At 39.0% G+C, this 20,000-nt stretch overlaps 1 protein-coding gene across 2 annotated transcripts in view; it reads left to right on the top strand.

Moving 5' to 3' along the window:
* LOC128638435 (telomere zinc finger-associated protein) overlaps nucleotides 1-20,000 on the top strand; it is a 93,175-nt gene that overhangs the window by 68,725 nt on the left and 4,450 nt on the right. For both annotated transcript variants that reach the window (XM_053690385.1, XM_053690386.1), the window contains 3 exons: nucleotides 2,036-2,172; nucleotides 4,074-4,238; nucleotides 6,856-6,944. In XM_053690385.1, coding sequence (XP_053546360.1) covers nucleotides 2,036-2,172; nucleotides 4,074-4,238; nucleotides 6,856-6,944 — 391 coding nt within the window. The remainder of the gene's footprint in view (nucleotides 1-2,035; nucleotides 2,173-4,073; nucleotides 4,239-6,855; nucleotides 6,945-20,000) is intronic.

Genomic DNA, 20,000 nt, shown 5'->3' with positions numbered 1-20,000 from the left:
AAAAGCGAGCTACACCATTATTAATTTTAAAAATAGAAATCAGACCAGCTGTAAGACACATTTCTGCACCAAGTGCATATATCATACGTCACCAGCATTAGCATGGAGCAGCAGCCCCACAAATAACCTAAGGCCCCGAAGTTAGAGGGCAGAGCTCTTAACCCAATGGCCGCCAAAAGGGCAAAGCATTACACTTGCTGTCCTCTCTGGTAGTCGGGGGTTAAAAAGAAGTTGTAGTTATTTCCTGTTCAGCTGAGGGAAACATCTGTCAGAAGAGGGGATGGGAGTGACTGTGATGCTGCTAGGGAAGACGGGAGTTGTTGCTTTCTCCTGGGGTCTCCGTGCGCTGACACTGTGGAAGCTTGCAGTGTTTTGCTTTTAAACGCCTTTGTTTCAAAGGGATATAAAACACCTTGAGATTGTGTTCTAAACATATTGAAGTATGCTTTGCATTCTTTGCGATCTTTTCATGTAAATTAACTCTTGAAATCATGGATGTTCCCATTTTGCAAACTGCAGACTTCACAAACCTTTCTCTGCTATATGTTTCTCCCTATGTGACCCCAGCGTTTACAGAATGACAGTGGCGAGCCTGATCTATTCTTGCAACAAGTTCAATTTGTCTTATGCAAATAAGGCAAGTGGTGGGGGTAGATTTGCCATTGAAAAACAATTTTTAAAAAAAAGTGTTAATGTATTCTGAAGAAGGGCACACTCTGCTGCTATCTTAATATATTTCAATGCAACAAAGTATTGTAATTAACAAGTTGTTTTATGTTCATTTAACTCCTGGGGAGAGGTTAAACACGTAAAGGGACACTAAAGCCATTTTAAGAGACTTTCCAATTCACTTCCATTATGAAATGTGCACATTTTTTTTATATATATATATATATATATATATATATATATATATAATTTTGTGTTGCGCCAGCTACTACTGAATATATGCAAAAGGTCAGTGTCTACATATAAGTCTGTGATTGGCTGATGGCTGTTACATGATACAGGGCGCAGAAAAATGTTAGTAATTTTGATATTTTTTAGAAATAATAATACTGTTCATTTAATTCATCAGAGTAAGTGCTATTGCATTATCTCTTTTTTTTTTTTTTTTTTTTTTGCACTTGTTGATTGGGCAATTCTACTGTTTTTTCCCAAGCTGTTTCTGAGCAATATACTGCTGGTAAATGGTGGAAAATGTATATGCTTGTTTGGCTTAGAAGTTTCCTTCACAGAACGGTAAATGCAGGGCCTCCAAGTGCATTACTTAAAGGGATATGAAATGAAACCCAAAATTTTTCTTTCATGATTCAGATAGGACTGGCTCCTAAGCTTACAAATAAAGGAGGTACCAAGAGAACAAAGAAAAATTGTTTATAGAAGTAAATTAGAAAGTTGCTTAAAATTGCATGCTCTACCTGAATCGTGAAAGAGAGAAAAAATTTGGGATTCATATCCCTTTAATCCTTTGCACTTAAAGTGAATGTAACGTTGAATGAATGAGTGCCCGGTTTTTAAAAATACTATTAAAACATGGGCACTTTCATTCATTAAATTTTACATTGCAGCGGGTTTTTTTTGTTTTGTTTTTTAAATTCTTAGCTTTTCTTTAGGAATCCCAGACCGCAATCCTCCGCCCGTGACTAACTCCTCTGTACTTAGCACTTCAATGACGAAACCAGCTTCCTCCAATCACGGCGTGGCCTCACAGGATGGACGCTCTGGGGTGCACGCCATGATTGGAGGAAGCTGTTTTCATCATTGCTGAGGTAAGTACAGAGGAGCTGTGGGCGGAGGATCGCGGTCTGTGTTTGCTAAAGAAAAGAGTATTTAAAAAAACAAACGCTACAATGTAAAAGTTTAATGAATGAAAGTGCCCCTGTGTTTAATAGTATTTTTAAAAACCGGGCTTTCATTCATTCAACTTTACATTCACTTTAATATTTCACATCCTTTTTTTACTTTAATACAGCATTTATTAAAAAGATAATTCAGGTATACTTACACAAAGTTTTGCTTTTTTCCAATCCAGAAATGAACGTCCGTTTGTATGTGAATTTTGCAACCATGCTTTTACACAAAAAACTAACCTCAATATGCACCTCAAAACACACACTGGGGAAAAACCATTCCAATGTCATCTTTGTGGCAAGACCTTTAGAACACAAGGTAGGTAGTCATACTTAATTATTTGTTTAATCTCCCCTATTTGATCCGATTCAATATTAATCAGTATTTTGAAATTGATTGTATGGAATTTATCCAAGTTGCTGAATTTTGCTGCATCATAAAAGTGGAACTTGAGATGGACAAGTGATTTTAAATAATATTAGAATCATTTTTGTTAACTGGTTATTTTTCAACCTCCCCCAGCCCCCATAGCTCTCTTCTAACCAGCAAACCCCATTCAACCCCTCAGCACCCACACTCCCTCCTGTTATACTCTGAGTAAAGCGGGGTTGTGTATAATAAAAACATAACCGCACAAGCATCTTGGATAGTCTCTTATCACATTAAGAACAATCTTTGTCCTTTAGAGCTCCATCTCACGCAGATGCTCTGCCTCAAGTTTATAGTCCATATGCAGTTGTGGTACTTAGTACGTGGGGAAATGTTCATTTGCAGTTACATGCTGGAAATACAAGGTTTGTTCAGGGGGTAGAAATGGGGTCATAGGAAACCTAAGGATAAAACAAATAGCACCGATAAACGTGCAAACCTATACAAACACTAGTATGCCCATTAGTATTTTTCTTCCCTGCATTCCAACCAAGAACCCAACCAAACCAGTCAAATGGCTTAAATTCTGGATGGACTAGCTCTTTATCTATTTCCTGTACCTCTTTTCGTGATTTAAATTCAGACAAATATTGTGGGTTATATCGGACACATAAGTACAACATTCCTCAGAAATGATCTTGCACACCCCTCCCTGGGCTTCTAAAAGATAGTCAAGTGTATTTTGCAGGGCACCACTCTTAAGGACTGTAATTATCCAGTGATGGGCCTAATAGAATCAGTAGTGTCATTGGCTATAGACTCCACTAATTTTGCTAACTTATTGGACTCCAATTCTCTTATACCCCTATATGAGGAACAATTGTGGCCATCACATTATCAAAACTGCTATAAAAAAAATCTCCTTAAGGGTCGGGGCATCCGGATGATAGAATAATATCTGGGGGCTCTGTCATTGCTTTGGCACCTGGAATAACGAATTCCAAATAGCAGGTGCCATACCAATTTATCAGGAGAAATAAATATGCTTTAGGACCACAGATCCAATAGGACCTATTTTATAAGTAGATAATATAGCATCAGTACCATCACAATCGAACCATTCAGAAAATTATTTTTTTCTGCATAGTTATACATTTCTAGTTGAGGCGGAATCTCAATCTTCCTACCTTGAGTAATATGATTGCATACCAGGGTATAATTGCAATGGGATATCCCTAAAAATGAAGCTTTTCCCCCTTCTCACATCCTTCTCCATTGTAAAACACATATATCACCTCTTTGTCTGAACATTTAGGTACAGTATAGCAACAAGGGGGCCTTCTGTGTTCTAGAATGGTGAAGGGTCTGGCATATTCAGAGATATTGTAGCATTACAATAGGGTGCACTACTGCAAGGTTTAGAGTTACACCTCTGTCTGGGAGGTTACCAGAAGTCCGTTAATTATGTATATGAGCACGGCACATTGTTCCTCCGGTATGATTAATCTCTCTTACTGTAAACTGCTTACCAGCACTGTCCTTGAATAGCTAGGCCTTTTTCAAAGCATAAATAACTTCATGATGTTACATATTGTTTTGTTTTTTTTAAAGTCGTTATCTGCGTGTGTGTATACCGTAATGTGTTTTGTAAAACATTTTTTAATAATAATTGAATAGTTTAGGTATAGATTTTTCAGCGAATGATTATTTTACAAACCTAAAATATATTGTTTAAAACTGGAAATTGATTGGAAAACCAACAGTAGGTGGTGATGCATTTTTTTCTTATAATATGGTTACAAATATTAATCTAATAGTCCTTTTGTTGACATTTTGTATATTTACTCCAGCTAGTCTACATAAGCATAACCGAACTCACACGGGTGAGCGACCTTTCAGCTGTGAATACTGCGACCAGAAATTTACGGACAAAACTCCTCTCCTGAGGCACGTTGCCAGCCGACATCAGGAGGGAAGACCTCATTATTGCCAAATCTGTGGCAAAACATTCAAAGGTAAAAGGAGTTATTTCCATTTATTATTTATAGTTCTAAATAATGGTTTAACCTATCAAATTATAAAGTAATAACCAGAAATAATTTTATGCATGACATTGAGTGCCCTGTACAGACAATATCAGGGCATAGCTAAAAATGTAGGTTTTAAACAAATGGGACTGAGCACGCTGAACAACCAATCGAAAAAATGGAAGAGGGAAATGTTGGGTTGACTAAATAGAAGGTATTAGTTAATGATGATAATGTGGGGGACATGAAACTCAATTTAGAACATTTTACAATGAATGCCTCTTTTTGTCAGTTTTTATGCATTTTCTTTTCATTGATTTTATATAGAACAAGAAGACTCTTGCTAACCAATCACAAAACTGTCTATATGGTATGAATATGCATTTTAGTGTCTATAATCCAATGGGAGTTGCCATGTTGTAACTTAGGTTACCTTCTCTGCTGTGGCCAATTAGAGACAGTTATAAATAGGTCACTAGATTGTGCAGCCAATGGTTGTGTGGAATATAACAGTGTTCTGCACTTCCATTTCTAACGGGAACCGAAAAGCTTACAATTTCAGAATGGAATTGCAGGACAAGGGGACAAAATAAATAATAATAGTATATTGCAGAGATTTTTTTATATATACAGTACATGATTTATCATTTTCTATTACCATCTCAAAGTGCTTAATGTCCCCTTAAGGTAGTTTAGCATTTATTAGGCTTAGTTAATTAAATTATTTAAAAAAAATATGTTTTCATAAATAGATCCATATTAATGACTAATATCCTATCTATAACTAAATATAATATGTTGTTGCAGGGGTCAGACACAGTTATAAGCAATCAAAAGTGCAAACATAAAATACTCTAACAGAGCATGAGTTGTTTGTACGCTTTTATGTCCCTTTAACTGCTGCTTTTGACGGTTGTGGTGGTAGAGAGACTAAACCGTGATTATAAAAGCTGGTTTCAAGTTCAACTTGTAAGTCACAGCTAAAGTAAGTTGTCAGTTATTAATTACTAAATGTATAGAAAGTTGGCAGTTATAAAACATGTACTTTAGCTATCAGTTGTAAGGAAATGCTGACCTCAAATGGAAAGCAGAAACGGATTTATGAAAGCATTAACTTAGAAAAACAAATAAAGGAAAGGGTATTTGAAAATGTTACTGGTATTTTAGTTATGAATGTGTTTTCTGTTTGTCTGTCCCTGTTAACCAGTGGGCATTCATACAGCTACAATTGCTGTCATTTCTGACTGTGTACGTAAAGTCAGCAGTAGGCGTTATACACCGTTGCATCTTTCTATAAGTTTAGTTTACATTTAATAGGGCAGTCGAGTCCAAAATGTGTATTGTTTAAAAAGATAGATAACACCGTTACTACACATTCCCCAGCTTTGTACAACCAACATTTTTATATTAATATACTTTATAACCTTTAAAACTCTAAATCTCTGCCTGTTTCATAGCCTCTGTAGGCCGCCTTTATCTAAGTGCATTTTATTAGCTTTTCACAGCTAGGCAGTGCTAGTTAATGCGTGTTTTTATAAAGAAAAAAATGTGCTCTTTCCTGTGGAGTTACGAATGAGTCAGCACTGATTTGGCTAAAATGCAAGTCTCTAAATAGCACAGAGTGCAGCCACCACCCCCTCCGTCTAACTGAAGACTACTTTGGGTTAAAAGTCTTTGGTGTAGACCGTATCTTTAGAGTTATAAGTATATTTATAACATCATATTTGGATATCTATTTTCACTTTTATATCTATTCTAATTTTGATACATTGCTCTATCATTTTAGCTTTGGTTTTGTACCAGCCATTGTATGTTATTAGCGCCTCCTAATGGATAAGTATATTTGTTTACTTTCCTGTTCTCTACGGGGCCTATTTATTATGGTGCGAGCGAACACGATTCGATACGCTGTTGGCATACGCTGTTGGCATTTATCATTGCACCAGCAGTTCTTGTGAACTGCTGGTGCAATGCCGCCCCCTGCAGTTTTGCGGCCGTTTCAATCAACCCGATCGTATTCATTCGGGTTGATTTTTGTCCGCCGCCTCAGAGCAGACAGACAGGTGATGGAGCAGCGGTCTTTAGACCGCTGCTTCATAACTTCTGTTTCCCGTGAGCCTTCAGGCTTGCCGGAAACACGGGGCATCAAGCTCCGTACGGAGCTTGATAAATATGCCCCTAAGTCTCTAAATAGCACTGAGATAAGGGGCAGTCTGCAGAGGCTTAGATACGTATATTAATATAACTGTGTTGGTTATGCAAAACTGGGGAATGGGTAAAAAGGGATTATCCATCTTTTTAAACAATGAAAATTCTGGAGTAGACTGTACCTTTTAAATGTGTTTAATATCTCTTCATGCAAAATGTTAGTGACGTGACAAATCGTTTGACTTTTTTATGTGTGATAGAAAATATATGATTTGCAGAGCTTTGTATCCTACAAATGTATACATCTAATTTTGTTTTTTTGCAGTCAGAGAGACAAATAAGTTACTACTTGTAGTAACTTGCTGTGTAGATTTAAATCATTCATTCCTTCTCTCCAGCCATAGAATTCACTCTTTACGTGGCCAGATCTATAATGAAATATTTTTGTTTTGTGTAGCTATTGAACAGCTACGTGTTCATGTGGCAAGACACAAAGGCGTAAGAAAGTTTGAATGCACAGAATGTGGATATAAATTCACTCGACAGGTAAGGATTTTACTTTATTCAGTGAGATCCTGTAATCTGGGTAGTATTGAATTCAGATTTCAGGTTTGCCTCTCTTCTCACTATAAAGAGATTTTTAGGTGTCTATAAACACACACACATCCTCAAATACTGTATAGCTCTGTGTTCTATTATCAGCTTTATTGGACTTTTTATTATTAACAATTTCCAATGAGTAGTAGATTTTTTTCTATAAAAAGGCAGCAACATTTTTCCTATCCCCTGCAGCATATGATAGAAATCAGCCAATCACAATGCTTATAATATATTCTGTGAATTCTTGCACATGCTCAGTAGGAGCTGGTGCCCTAGAAAGTCTGCACATTTAGATAATGGAAGTAAAGTGGAAAGTTGTTTAAAATTGTCTGCTCTATCTGAATCATGAAAGTTTTATTTTGACTTTTTAAGGGACACTAAACCCAATTTTAAGCAACTTTCTAATTTACTCCTATTATCAGTTTTTCTTCGTTCTCTTGCTATCTTTATTTGAAAAAGAAGGCATCTAAGCTAAGGAGCCAGACAATTTTTGGTTCAGACCACCAGGCAGCACTTTTTTAATTGTGGGTGCATTTAGCCACCAATCAGCAAGCACACCCCAAGTGTTGAGAACCAAAAATGGTCCGGCTTCTAAATTTACATTCTTGCTTTTCAAATAAACATAGCAAGAGAATAAAGAAAAATTGATAATAGTAGTAAATTAGAAAGTTGCTTATAATTGCCTGCTCTATCTGAATTATGAAAGAAAACATTTGGGTGCAGTATCCCTTTAAAGGGACATGAAACCCACTTTTTTTTTCATGATTCAGATAGAGAATACAATTTTAAACAACCTTCTAATTTACTCCTATTATCTAATTTGTTTCATTCTCTTAGTATCATTTATTGAAGTAGCAGCAATTCACTAATGGTTACTAACTGAACTCATGGGTGAGCCAATCACAATCGAGATATATATATATATATATATATAAAAGCAGGCACTCACTGGTCTTTGTTAAAATGTATAAACCTTATTAGATCAAGTTAAAAATCAGGAGACATAACGTTTTGGCACTAAATTGTGCCTTTGTCAAATGCCACAAGATATCCAGCTAAAAAGTGCAATCAAGCACCTAAAATCAAATGACATACATTTAAAAACTTACCCCTTAAATACTTAAAGTACTCTAAACCTTGCCGCCATCCGATATCGCTCTCCTCCATTCCGCCAACATTGACGTCACGCTGACACGCTAGCGTACCTAGCGTGATGACGCATAGCACGACATTGCCATAGTAACGTCCGAAGCCAAATAGAGGAGCGTCTGTCATACTCGGGAGACACTTGGAGCGTTAATGCGCATGCGTAGAGCTAAACAACTCATAGGGCGCAACCGTAGCCAATAGAAACCCGGCGTAAATGACAACAAAGCCTGTTGTGAAACGCTACAAGTGTATCTCAGTGTGACAGGATGGGGACTGATCGTAGTTATACGCCCATATGATATCCTATCATAGATGCATGAGCAAAATAGTTATAGCAAAATTAACTATCATAGCAGTCAATTTTTAAATTACAATATCAGCATTGACGGATGACTAATAAGCGTAGTTATATTATACACCAAAATTGCAGGAAAGATATGGGAAACAAATATACCAATAAGGGATAAACAAAAATGGCTGAGGGGATCAAAATGTAGAAGCCACCATAGAAATTGAGGATATCAAAACAACTTAAAAACTTAAAGATACATCAGGCCATTTGGAGTATGATAGAAAACCTTGTCAAAAGCGGACACCCTAAGACTCAAGATGCACTATGTATATAAAAAATACATCATAATCTTCAATATCTTTAATAGAATGGGCTAAAGTCCAATGATGTATTCAAGCCCCGCGGGGCCACTGTATCCAGCTTGTATATCCACCTGCTCTCACACTGGAGTAGTCTCTTAGCTCTGTCACCACCCCGAGAGATGGGAGGTACGTGATCTATCAACATAGATCTAATACTGGACACTGAGTGTTTAAACTGCATGCAGTGGCGTGCCACCGGCTGATCGGATTCGCCATTTTTCAAAGCTTCCCGGATGGCATACCGATGGTTCGCCATCCGTTCGCGGAAAGATGTGGTCGTTTTGCCCACATAGACATTGGAGCATGGGCAAACAAGCATATAGACCACAAAAGTGCTGATACAACTGAGGTGATAGTTGATCTTATAACGCTGATTCCTGTGTGGATGTTGAAAAGAGTCACCTTTTAGCATGCTGTTACACGTAGTGCAGCTCCCACAGGGAAAGCAACCCTTCTTAGACGACTTCAGCCACATCTCTTTTTGGTAATGGCCAACTGGGTCAGATTTAACCAGGATGTCCCTAAGGTTTCTGGCTCTACGATAGACCAACCTAGGGGCTGTCATCTTCCGGAAAGGTAATGTGGGATCAGTCCCAACCACAGGACAGTTGCGACGTACAGCTCCTGTAAGATGTTCACAACCAGGCGTGAACGTAGTGATTAAGTTAAGTTGTTCAGACTTGTCCTTAGTTGAATTACTAGTGCTTCTAGTGATATCTGAGTTCAATAGTTTATCCTGAATTTCACAAATTTCATCTTTAGGATAACCTCTTTTGATCAACTTCTCCCCCATTTCGTTGAGTTGAGTCAATCTCAAGGGTGTCTCGCTATTGTTTCTCAGGACACGTGTGAGCTGGGAAGTAAGAACACCCTTCTTTTGGTGTCTAGGGTGAAAACTTCTGGCATCCAATAGTGAATTGCGGTCTGTAGGCTTAGTGTACAAAGATGTACCAAACCGCAAACCACCAGAATCATTGACCTTAAACACACTTAGATCAAGAAAGTGTACTTCCAAAAGACTAAACTTGAACCGTATTGGGCTTGCCATGAGTATTCAATCTCAGTAGTAGACCATTGAGTAAAGCGGAAAGATCTTTGCTCAATCATGGTCTATCATTTATTCCTGCTCCCACAGTGGATACCATTGAGCGATTAGTTGACATACATAGATTTCAGCGACAGCTAAAATTGAGGTTCCACTTCAGGGAACAGACCTATACACCTGAACCGTTTAAAAAGAAATCTTGTTTTGAACCTACTAACACTAATTCTTCCATCTGGAGTTATACCAGATTACTCACCAATAATATCAATGAGCTTCCACAGACACATCTTTACCCTAATCTTAGTCTTGCCGAAAGAAAAGCGCTTACCAATCTCAGCAAATCTGTCATTATCCGCCTTGCTGATAAGGGCGGGTCCATTGTTGTTTTGGACTATGCTGATTATCGCCAGGAAGTGTTGAGACAATTGGCAGATTCAAGCACATATATCATGTTGAGGGGTAACCCCACGTATATCTATAAAAAAGCAATTGATTTATTTTTACAGTGCAGCCTTGAAGCAGGTTTTGTTAATGAGAAAGAACTCTCATTGCTGATAACAGAATATCCTATAGTCTCTGCACTATACCTTCTCCCGAAGGTTCATAAGACTTTAGTGAACCCCCGGGCAGACCGATTGTATCTGCCCGGGGTTCGGTTCTTACCAATCTAGCCATTTATATTGACTCACATTTACAAGATGTTGTTAAAAATACTAGGGCCTATCTTCAGGATTCGCCCAGTTTGTTGAAGATATTGGGTGATTTTCCTGATCTACGCTATGAGGACATTCTGGTCACCATGGACGTTGATAGCCTCTACACTGTTGTTCCCCATGTTGGTGGAGTGGAGGCTGTCGGGTCCATGGTGACTGGTAATGCTCACTACAATGGACCACCCATTGAATTAATTTGTGAATTACTAACTATCTGTCTTGAAAAGAATTACTTCAAGTTTGAAGATTCCTATTATCTGCAGGTGGCTGGTACAGCCATGGGTTCGAATGTGGCACCCACTTACGCAAACATCTATATGGCTTGGTACGAGCAGGAGCTGATGAAACCCTTTGAACATCCACATGTGATTTATTATACTCTACATAGACGGTCTTCCTTCTTTGGAGAGGTAGCGAGTTGTTGCGTGAGTGGGTGTCACATTTGAACCTCATGGCAAGCCCAATACGGTTCAAGTTTGAGTTTAGTCTTTTGGAAGTACACTTTCTTGATCTCTGTGTTTAAGGTCAATGATTCTGCTGGTTTGCGGTTTGGTACATCTTTGTACACTAAGCTTACAGACCGCAAATTCACTATTGGATGCCAGAAGTTTTCACCCTAGACACCAAAAGAAGGGTGTTCTTAACTCAACGAAATGGGGGAGAAGTTGATCAAAAGAGGTTATCCTAAAGATGAAATTTGTGAAATTCAGGATAAACTATTGAACTCAGATATCACTAGAAGCACTAGTAATTCAACTAAGTGCAAGTCTGAACAACTTAATCACTACGTTCACGCCTGCTTGTGAACATCTTACAGGAGCTGTACATCGCCACTGGCCTGTGGTTGGGACTGATCCCACATTACCTTTCCGGAAGATGACAGCCCCTAGGTTGGTCTATCGTAGAGCCAGAAACCTTAGGGACATCCTGGTTAAATCTGACCCAGTTGGCCATTACCAAAAAGAGATGTGGCTGAAGTCGTCTAAGAAGGGTTGCTTCCCCTGTGGGAGCTGCACTACGTGTAACAGCATGCTAAAAGGTGACTCTTTTCAACATCCACACAGGAATCAGCGGTATAAGATCAATTATCGCCTCAATTGCTTGTTTGCCCGTGCTCCAATGTCTATGTGGGCAAAATGACCACATCTTTCCGCGAACGGATGGCGAACCATCGGTATGCCATCCGGGAAGCTTTGAAAAATGGCGAATCCGATCAGCCGGTGGCACGCCACTGCATACAGTTTAAACACTCAGTGTCCAGTATTAGATCTATGTTGATAGATCACGTACCTCCCATCTCTCGGGGTGGTGACAGAGCTAAGAGACTACTCCAGTGTGAGAGCAGGTGGATATACAAGCTGGATACAGTGGCCCCGCGGGGCTTGAATACATCATTGGACTTTAGCCCATTCTATTAAAGATATTGAAGATTATGATGTATTTTTTATATACATAGTGCATCTTGAGTCTTAGGTTGTCCGCTTTTGACAAGGTTTTCTATCATACTCCAAATGGCCTGATGTATCTAAGTTTTTAAGTTGTTGTGATATTGTCAGTTTCTATGGTGGCTTCTACATTTTGATCCCCTCAGCCATTTTTGTTTATCCCTTATTGGTATATTTGTTCCTTTCCTGCAATTTTGGTGTATAATATAGCTACGCTTATTAGTCATCCGTCAATGCTGATATTGTAATTTAAAAATTGACTGCTATGATAGTTCATTTTGCTATAACTATTTTGCTCATGCATCTATGATAGGATATCATATGGGCCTATAACTACGATCAGTCCCCATCCTGTCACACTGAGATACACTTGTAGCGTTTCACAACAGGCTCTGTTGTTATTTACGCCGGGTTGCTATTAGCTATGGTTGCGCCCTATGAGTTGTTTAGCTCTACGCATGCGCATTAACGCTCCAAGTGTCTCCTGAGTATGACAGGCGCTCCTCTATTTGACTTCGGACGTTACTATGGCAACGTTGTGCTATGCGCCATCACGCTAGGTACGCTAGCGTGTCAGCGTGACGTCAATGTTGGCGGAAGGGAGGAGAGCGATGGCGGCAAGGTTTAGAGTACTTTAAGTATTTAAGGGGTAAGTTTTTAAATGTATGTCATTTGATTTTAGGTGCTTGATTGCACTTTTTTTGCTGGATATCTTGTGGCATTTGACAAAGGCACAATTTAGTGCCGAAACGTTATGTCTCCTAATTTTTAACTTGATCTAATAAAGTTTATACTTTTTAACAAAGACCAGTGAGTGCCTGCTTTTCTTGGAGGATTTGGATGTCTATTAGCAGTGCACCGTGGCATTATTGAAGAGTGGTAAGATTGTGCTATCCTATTTTGACTATATATATATATATATATATATATATATATATATATATATATATATATATATATAATATACAGTCAAGCAAAGTGCACTCCAGATATCAAGCAACAATAGCCTCGGGTTCTAATCAAACCATTGACATAACACGAAACATGAAGCACTCCGGAGGTCTTTCAAATAAGTCACCTTTAATTAGTGAATGTTTTCGGGCAACAAACTGCCCGTCCTCAAACTTACAAGGTTTACAAAAACTTACCACCCAGCTGTGTTTAAAACCGCCACCAGAGAAAAGTGCATCACGCTCTCCACGTTAGATGTGCCGCCCCTAGCGAGTGACGTCATCACCCGTGGCAAAGTGCAGGGACTAAAATAAACAAAACAGAAAAACACATCATGATTATAAACAAAGGAGCGCACCTAACAAGCGCTAAACATAAGAAATTGGAGACATTAGCAAAATAAATGACAATGGGAAATTCACAATATATCAATATATGATATATCTCTAATGTTACATTCAGTTGCCTAGGCAACAAATAAACAGTAAATAAACGCCATATACAGAGGATATGTGAGGACAAAGCTAACCAAAGAAAACAGCAATACAATATTGAAATATGCTGGCAGATACCACTAGACAGAATAAGGCAAACCAATTGGGTAAAAACACGGGGGCCAAATCTGTGAAGTGGAGTCCTACAATAAGACATGTTAATATATGATAATCTAGACAAATGGTACATGACAAGCAAGACATACTAGAAATATGGCAATATTATTACTGTACTTGTCAAAGGCACCATGAAAAGAGGTGCTAGAACGGAACATGGCTCTCATCAAATTATAAACAGTACAGCAAATAGCATGTATTGAATGATTCTGGACTCCCACAGAGATGTCAGCTAGTGGAAGGGGATCATAAGAACACCTGCCAATCCAACTGTGTGTTCAGCCCATAAGGCACAAGAGTGTTCAACTCAAACGTCCATTTTGCTTCTTTTTGGAGAAGCAATCGGTTCCTATCCCCTCCTCTTGACAGCGGCGGTACGTGGTCGATAATTGTATACTTGAGGTCCATAACACTGTGTTTTAGATCCAAAAAGTGTCTGGCCACTGGTTGCTCCGATGTGCCCTTACTGAGTGCCGTCTTGATAGTAGATCGATGATTTGCCATACGTGTACGCAAGTCATCGGTGGTCTTTCCTACATAGTACAACCCACAAATACAATGTAGGAGGTATATGTGTAGTAGTACACGTAAGGCGAAATTTGTGTTTATAAACTTTTCGCTTATGTGGGTGAGTGAAACAAGGACCAGTTATCAAACCTCCACATGTTGTGCAGCCGAGGCATCGAAAGACCCCTGGTTTTTTGATATCCAACCATGTAGATGTTTTATAACATTGTATCGGGTCAGTTTTAATTAATAAGTCACGTAATGACTTCGACCTCCTGTAGCCCACCCTTGGTGGTTCAGCTTTGTGTAGAGGTAACGATCTGTCCGTGTTAATGATCTTCCAATGTTTATTCAGAATGTCCTTGAGAGGACCCTTGTCACCTGTAAAGGTTGTTACAAATGTCATCCTTTTGTCCTCCTTCTTAGGTTCCCAGTCCCTGACCTGGCAAACCTGATTGTGCTGTTCATTCAGTAGTTTATCAGGATAGCCCCTGGTTCCAAAACGTTGGACCATCTCAGTAAGTTGTTCATCCCTTTTATCAATTTCGGAGTTATTCCTGATCACTCTAAGCAATTGCGATTTAGGCAATGCTTTCTTCAGTGTTGGAGGATGGCAACTGGTGTAATGTAGTAGGGAGTTTCTATCAGTCTCCTTTCTATACAATGTTGACTGAATTTTGCCATTACCTATATACAACCTGACATCTAGAAAATCAATCTGTGTTTTGCTGGACACCATTTTGAACTTCAAAGCCATATTGGCCCCATTTAGTTGTTGAAACCAGTTCTCCAGGCTTTCTAATGTACCAGACCAGATCAGGAACAGGTCATCTATATACCGCTTAAAGAAGCGGATATTCTTGACCTTGAATAGTTCCGTCCCAAACTCCTCGAAATGGGCCATAAACAGATTGGCATACGATGGGGCCATGTTTGACCCCATCGCTGTCCCCTTCATCTGCAGATAAAAGGATTGTTCAAAACGGAAATAATTGGTGGTAAGGCAAAATTCCAGTAATTGCAGGACTATCTCAGGAGGGGGTCCAATATATGGATATCTACAATGGTGGAATAAGACAGCAAGTAGCCCTTCCCCATGGGGGATTACCGTATATAGACTGGTCACATCTAATGTAACCAGCCATATATCTTCATCCATGTCTTCAAATTTCTTGAGCATCTCCAAAAGTGCCATAGAATCTCTCAAATATGACTGTGTATGGTATACCAAAGGCTGTAGAAACATGTCCACAAAGGTAGCAATGGGTTGCTGCAGTGAGCCTATTGAGGACACAATGGGTCTGCCTGGTGGGGGTGAAATCCCCTTATGTATTTTGGGGAGGGTATACAGAACCGGGGTTCTAGGATGTGTTACCACCAAAGGAGCGCACCTAACAAGCGCTAAACATAAGAAATTAAGATTTTAAACAAGGGACTTACTTTTGTTCCAACTACTAGAACTGACCCGTTTTGACTTCTATATTGATACAAAAAAATTTCAGATTACTTTCCCTGGGGAATCAGATACAGACCACAATCAACTGAAGAGAAAATCTACATATACTCCTCATTTTGGTAACGCTAGTATAAATACCTTCACGAGATTATTACAGGAGGATATGAATCAGTCTATAGTTTCACAACAAAAAGACTTTCAACAACTTTTCAAAAGAGGATTGGAAAGTCTTAAGGAATCTTTCAGACAACAAGGATTTAATCATACGTGAAGCTGACAAGGGTGGGGCAGTGGTCATCCTCAATTACAAAGATTACAGGATGGAGATCTTATCACAGCTTGCAGATGCAAGTACATATAGACCACTACCGCATGACCCTACACAGACATTCAGGAAACAGCTAGATGAATATGCCAAACTGATATATGATCAGGGTTTCATCAATAAAGATACCTACCTCTACTTGGTGGTAACACATCCTAGAACCCCGGTTCTGTATACCCTCCCCAAAATACATAAGGGGATTTCACCCCCACCAGGCAGACCCATTGTGTCCTCGATAGGCTCACTGCAGCAACCCATTGCTACCTTTGTGGACATGTTTCTACAGCCTTTGGTATACCATACACCGTCATATTTGAGAGATTCTATGGCCCTTTTTGGAGATGCTCAAGAAATTCGAAGACATGGATGAAGATATATGGCTGGTTACATTAGATGTGACCAGTCTATATACGGTAATCCCCCATGGGGAAGGGCTACTTGCTGTCTTATTCCACCTTTGTAGATATCCATATATTGGACCCCCTCCTGAGATAGTCCTGCAATTACTGGAATTTTGCCTTACCACCAATTATTTCCGTTTTGAACAATCCTTTTATCTGCAGATGAAGGGGACGGCGATGGGGTCAAACATGGCCCCATCGTATGCCAATCTGTTTATGGCCCATTTCGAGGAGTTTGGGACGGAACTATTCAAGGTCAAGAATATCCGCTTCTTTAAGCGGTATATAGATGACCTGTTCCTGATCTGGTCTGGTACATTAGAAAGCCTGGAGAACTGGTTTCAACAACTAAATGGGGCCAATATGGCTTTGAAGTTCAAAATGGTGTCCAGCAAAACACAGATTGATTTTCTAGATGTCAGGTTGTATATAGGTAATGGCAAAATTCAGTCAACATTGTATAGAAAGGAGACTGATAGAAACTCCCTACTACATTACACCAGTTGCCATCCTCCAACACTGAAGAAAGCATTGCCTAAATCGCAATTGCTTAGAGTGATCAGGAATAACTCCGAAATTGATAAAAGGGATGAACAACTTACTGAGATGGTCCAACGTTTTGGAACCAGGAGCTATCCTGATAAACTACTGAATGAACAGCGTGATCAGGTTTGCCAGGTCAGGGACTGGGAACCTAAGAAGGAGGACAAAAGGATGACATTTGTAACAACTTTTACAGGTGACAAGGGTCCTCTCAAGGACATTCTGAATAAACATTGGAAGATCATTAACATGGACAGATCGTTACCTCTACACAAAGCTGAACCACCAAGGGTGGGCTACAGGAGGTCGAAGTCATTACGTGACTTATTAATTAAAACTGACCCGATACAATGTTATAAAACATCTACATGGTTGGATATCAAAAAAACAGGGGTCTTTCGATGCCTCGGCTGCACAACATGTGGAGGTTTGATAACTGGTCCTTGTTTCACTCACCCACATAAGCGAAAAGTTTATAAACACAAATTTCGCCTTACGTGTACTACTACACATATAATATACCTCCTACATTGTATTTGTGGGTTGTACTATGTAGGAAAGACCACAGATGACTTGCGTACATGTATGGCAAATCATCGATCTGCTATCAAGACGGCACTCAGTAAGGGCACATCGGAGCAACCAGTGGCCAGACACTTTTTGGATCTAAAACACAGTGTTATGGACCTCAAGTATACAATTATCGACCACGTACCGCCGCTGTCAAGAGGAGGGGATAGGAACCGATTGCTTCTCCAAAAAGAAGCAAAATGGACGTTTGAGTTGAACACTCTTGTGCCTTATGGGCTGAACACACAGTTGGATTGGCAGGTGTTCTTATGATCCCCTTCCACTAGCTGACATCTCTGTGGGAGTCCAGAATCATTCCAATACATGCTATTTGCTGTACTGTTTATAATTTGATGAGAGCCATGTTCCGTTCTAGCACCTCTTTTCATGGTGCCTTTGACAAGTACAGTAATAATATTGCCATATTTCTAGTATGTCTTGCTTGTCATGTACCATTTGTCTAGATTATCATATATTAACATGTCTTATTGTAGGACTCCACTTCACAGATTTGGCCCCCGTGTTTTTACCCAATTGGTTTGCCTTATTCTGTCTAGTGGTATCTGCCAGCATATTTCAATATTGTATTGCTGTTTTCTTTGGTTAGCTTTGTCCTCACATATCCTCTGTATATGGCGTTTATTTACTGTTTATTTGTTGCCTAGGCAACTGAATGTAACATTAGAGATATATCATATATTGATATATTGTGAATTTCCCATTGTCATTTATTTTGCTAATGTCTCCAATTTCTTATGTTTAGCGCTTGTTGGGTGCGCTCCTTTGTTTATAATCATGATGTGTTTTTCTGTTTTGTTTATTTTAGTCCCCGCACGTTGCCACGGGTGATGACGTCACTCGCTAGGGGCGGCGCATCTACCGTGGAGAGCGTGATGCACTTTTCTCTGGTGGCGGTTTTAAACACAGCTGGGTGGTAAGTTTTTGTAAACCTTGTAAGTTTGAGGACGGGCAGTTTGTTGCCCGAAAACATTCACTAATTAAAGGTGACTTATTTGAAAGACCTCCGGAGTGCTTCATGTTTCGTGTATATATATATGTGTGTGTAGCTACCAATCAACAGCTAGAACCTAGGTTCTCTGCTGCTCCTGAGCTTTCCTAGATAAAGCTTTCAGGAAAGGATAACAAGTGAAGGAAGCAAATTAAATAATAGAAGTTATTTGAAAAGTTGTTGAAAATTGTATTCTCCATCTGAACCATGAAAGAAAAAATGTATATTAACAAAAGTATAGCTAGAAAAAGGAGTTTTCACTAGGGGGCCTTGTGGACATAGGTATTTATGGGCTGCCCCTAATAGTTGTGTTTAGGCATATGTAGTTACATTTTTTGAAACAACACATCCCTAGATTGGGATGAAGAAGAAAGACATGCCTCAAAACACAAGACCAGATTGGCTGTAAAACGTCCACGTGGTCTTCCTCGTAATTCCTTGAACCAATAGCATTACTCGTCACGTACTACCTCCTTGCCAATCAACGAGAATGGGAGGGATTTCATAAGAGGTAAATAGGATCCTCTGTCAGCCCCGCGTACCCCTCTGAGGAAGCAATAGTGAAACGCAACCGCGTTAGGGGGAGTTTGTTTCTTATTTTAAATTGCTCAACATTGGTTATATAATTTTCTATAATAGCTCGAATTTACAATCTATCTAATTTGTGGTCCTGAGGCTTCAGCCTAGGGATACTCCCATATTGCTTATCTTACTAACGTTTACTTTGGGTATGCAAATTGTGCTACCGTCAGTATATCTAGACTTTTATAATTACCCTTTGCTTATAATTTAACGGCTTGCAAAAGGTGCTGCCGAACTAATTTGTTAGTGACTAGCGGTGTGTAACTTTTTAATACAGCTGGTATGCAAATTGTGCTACCAGATATACAGATGTAATTCAGTACCGCTTAGTGCACATATTAATCGTAATCCTGATTCAGGCAAAGGGATTTTCACTAAGCTAAAATATTTAGAGAGTAACCAACTGGGGCGAGTGTACTTACCTTCAGGGTAAATATACGTATACCTGGTGACCCACAATAGGCTAGAAATCTTTACAACAATAAGGCAATAACCTTAAATGATAATTATGTCCAAAAGGATGATACAATGAGATATTATATAAGTATTGCTGACCTTTGACAGGACTGATTTAGCCTTAAAATAGAAATTAATTTATTAGACCATTACCGCGGATAAGTACGCAGCTATAGCAGTAGCGTTTCTGATCTTTCATTTAACATTAATCTGAAATATCTTCTTCACATTAATATATTATAATACAATAATATACAGGCTAGCCCAGTCGTCCTGATTTTTGTGGGTGATGTACATGAACCTGTGTATACTAAGCAACCTCTCACACATTTATCAGTATTTTGACTATCAACGATAACCACAATTAATATAAGTTGGAGTTATTATTTACTTTTACCAGTGTTGAAGTGCTCTTAATTTGTCTTTGTATGTGGGTAGCTAACAGGGTATCCATTTGCATGAAGCTGTCTTTTTATCTTTATGAAACAATAAAGGTTACATTTCAAAAATGATTTCCTTAAATCTTCCTACAATCTTAGTCTTGTGTTTAGAGGCATTTCTTTCTTCTTCATCCCAATCTAGGGA

The sequence above is a fragment of the Bombina bombina genome, chromosome 8 (genome assembly GCF_027579735.1).
Source record: "Bombina bombina isolate aBomBom1 chromosome 8, aBomBom1.pri, whole genome shotgun sequence".
In the NCBI taxonomy this organism is placed as follows: domain Eukaryota; kingdom Metazoa; phylum Chordata; class Amphibia; order Anura; family Bombinatoridae; genus Bombina; species Bombina bombina.
This window is presented reverse-complemented; position numbering and strand designations above follow the sequence as displayed.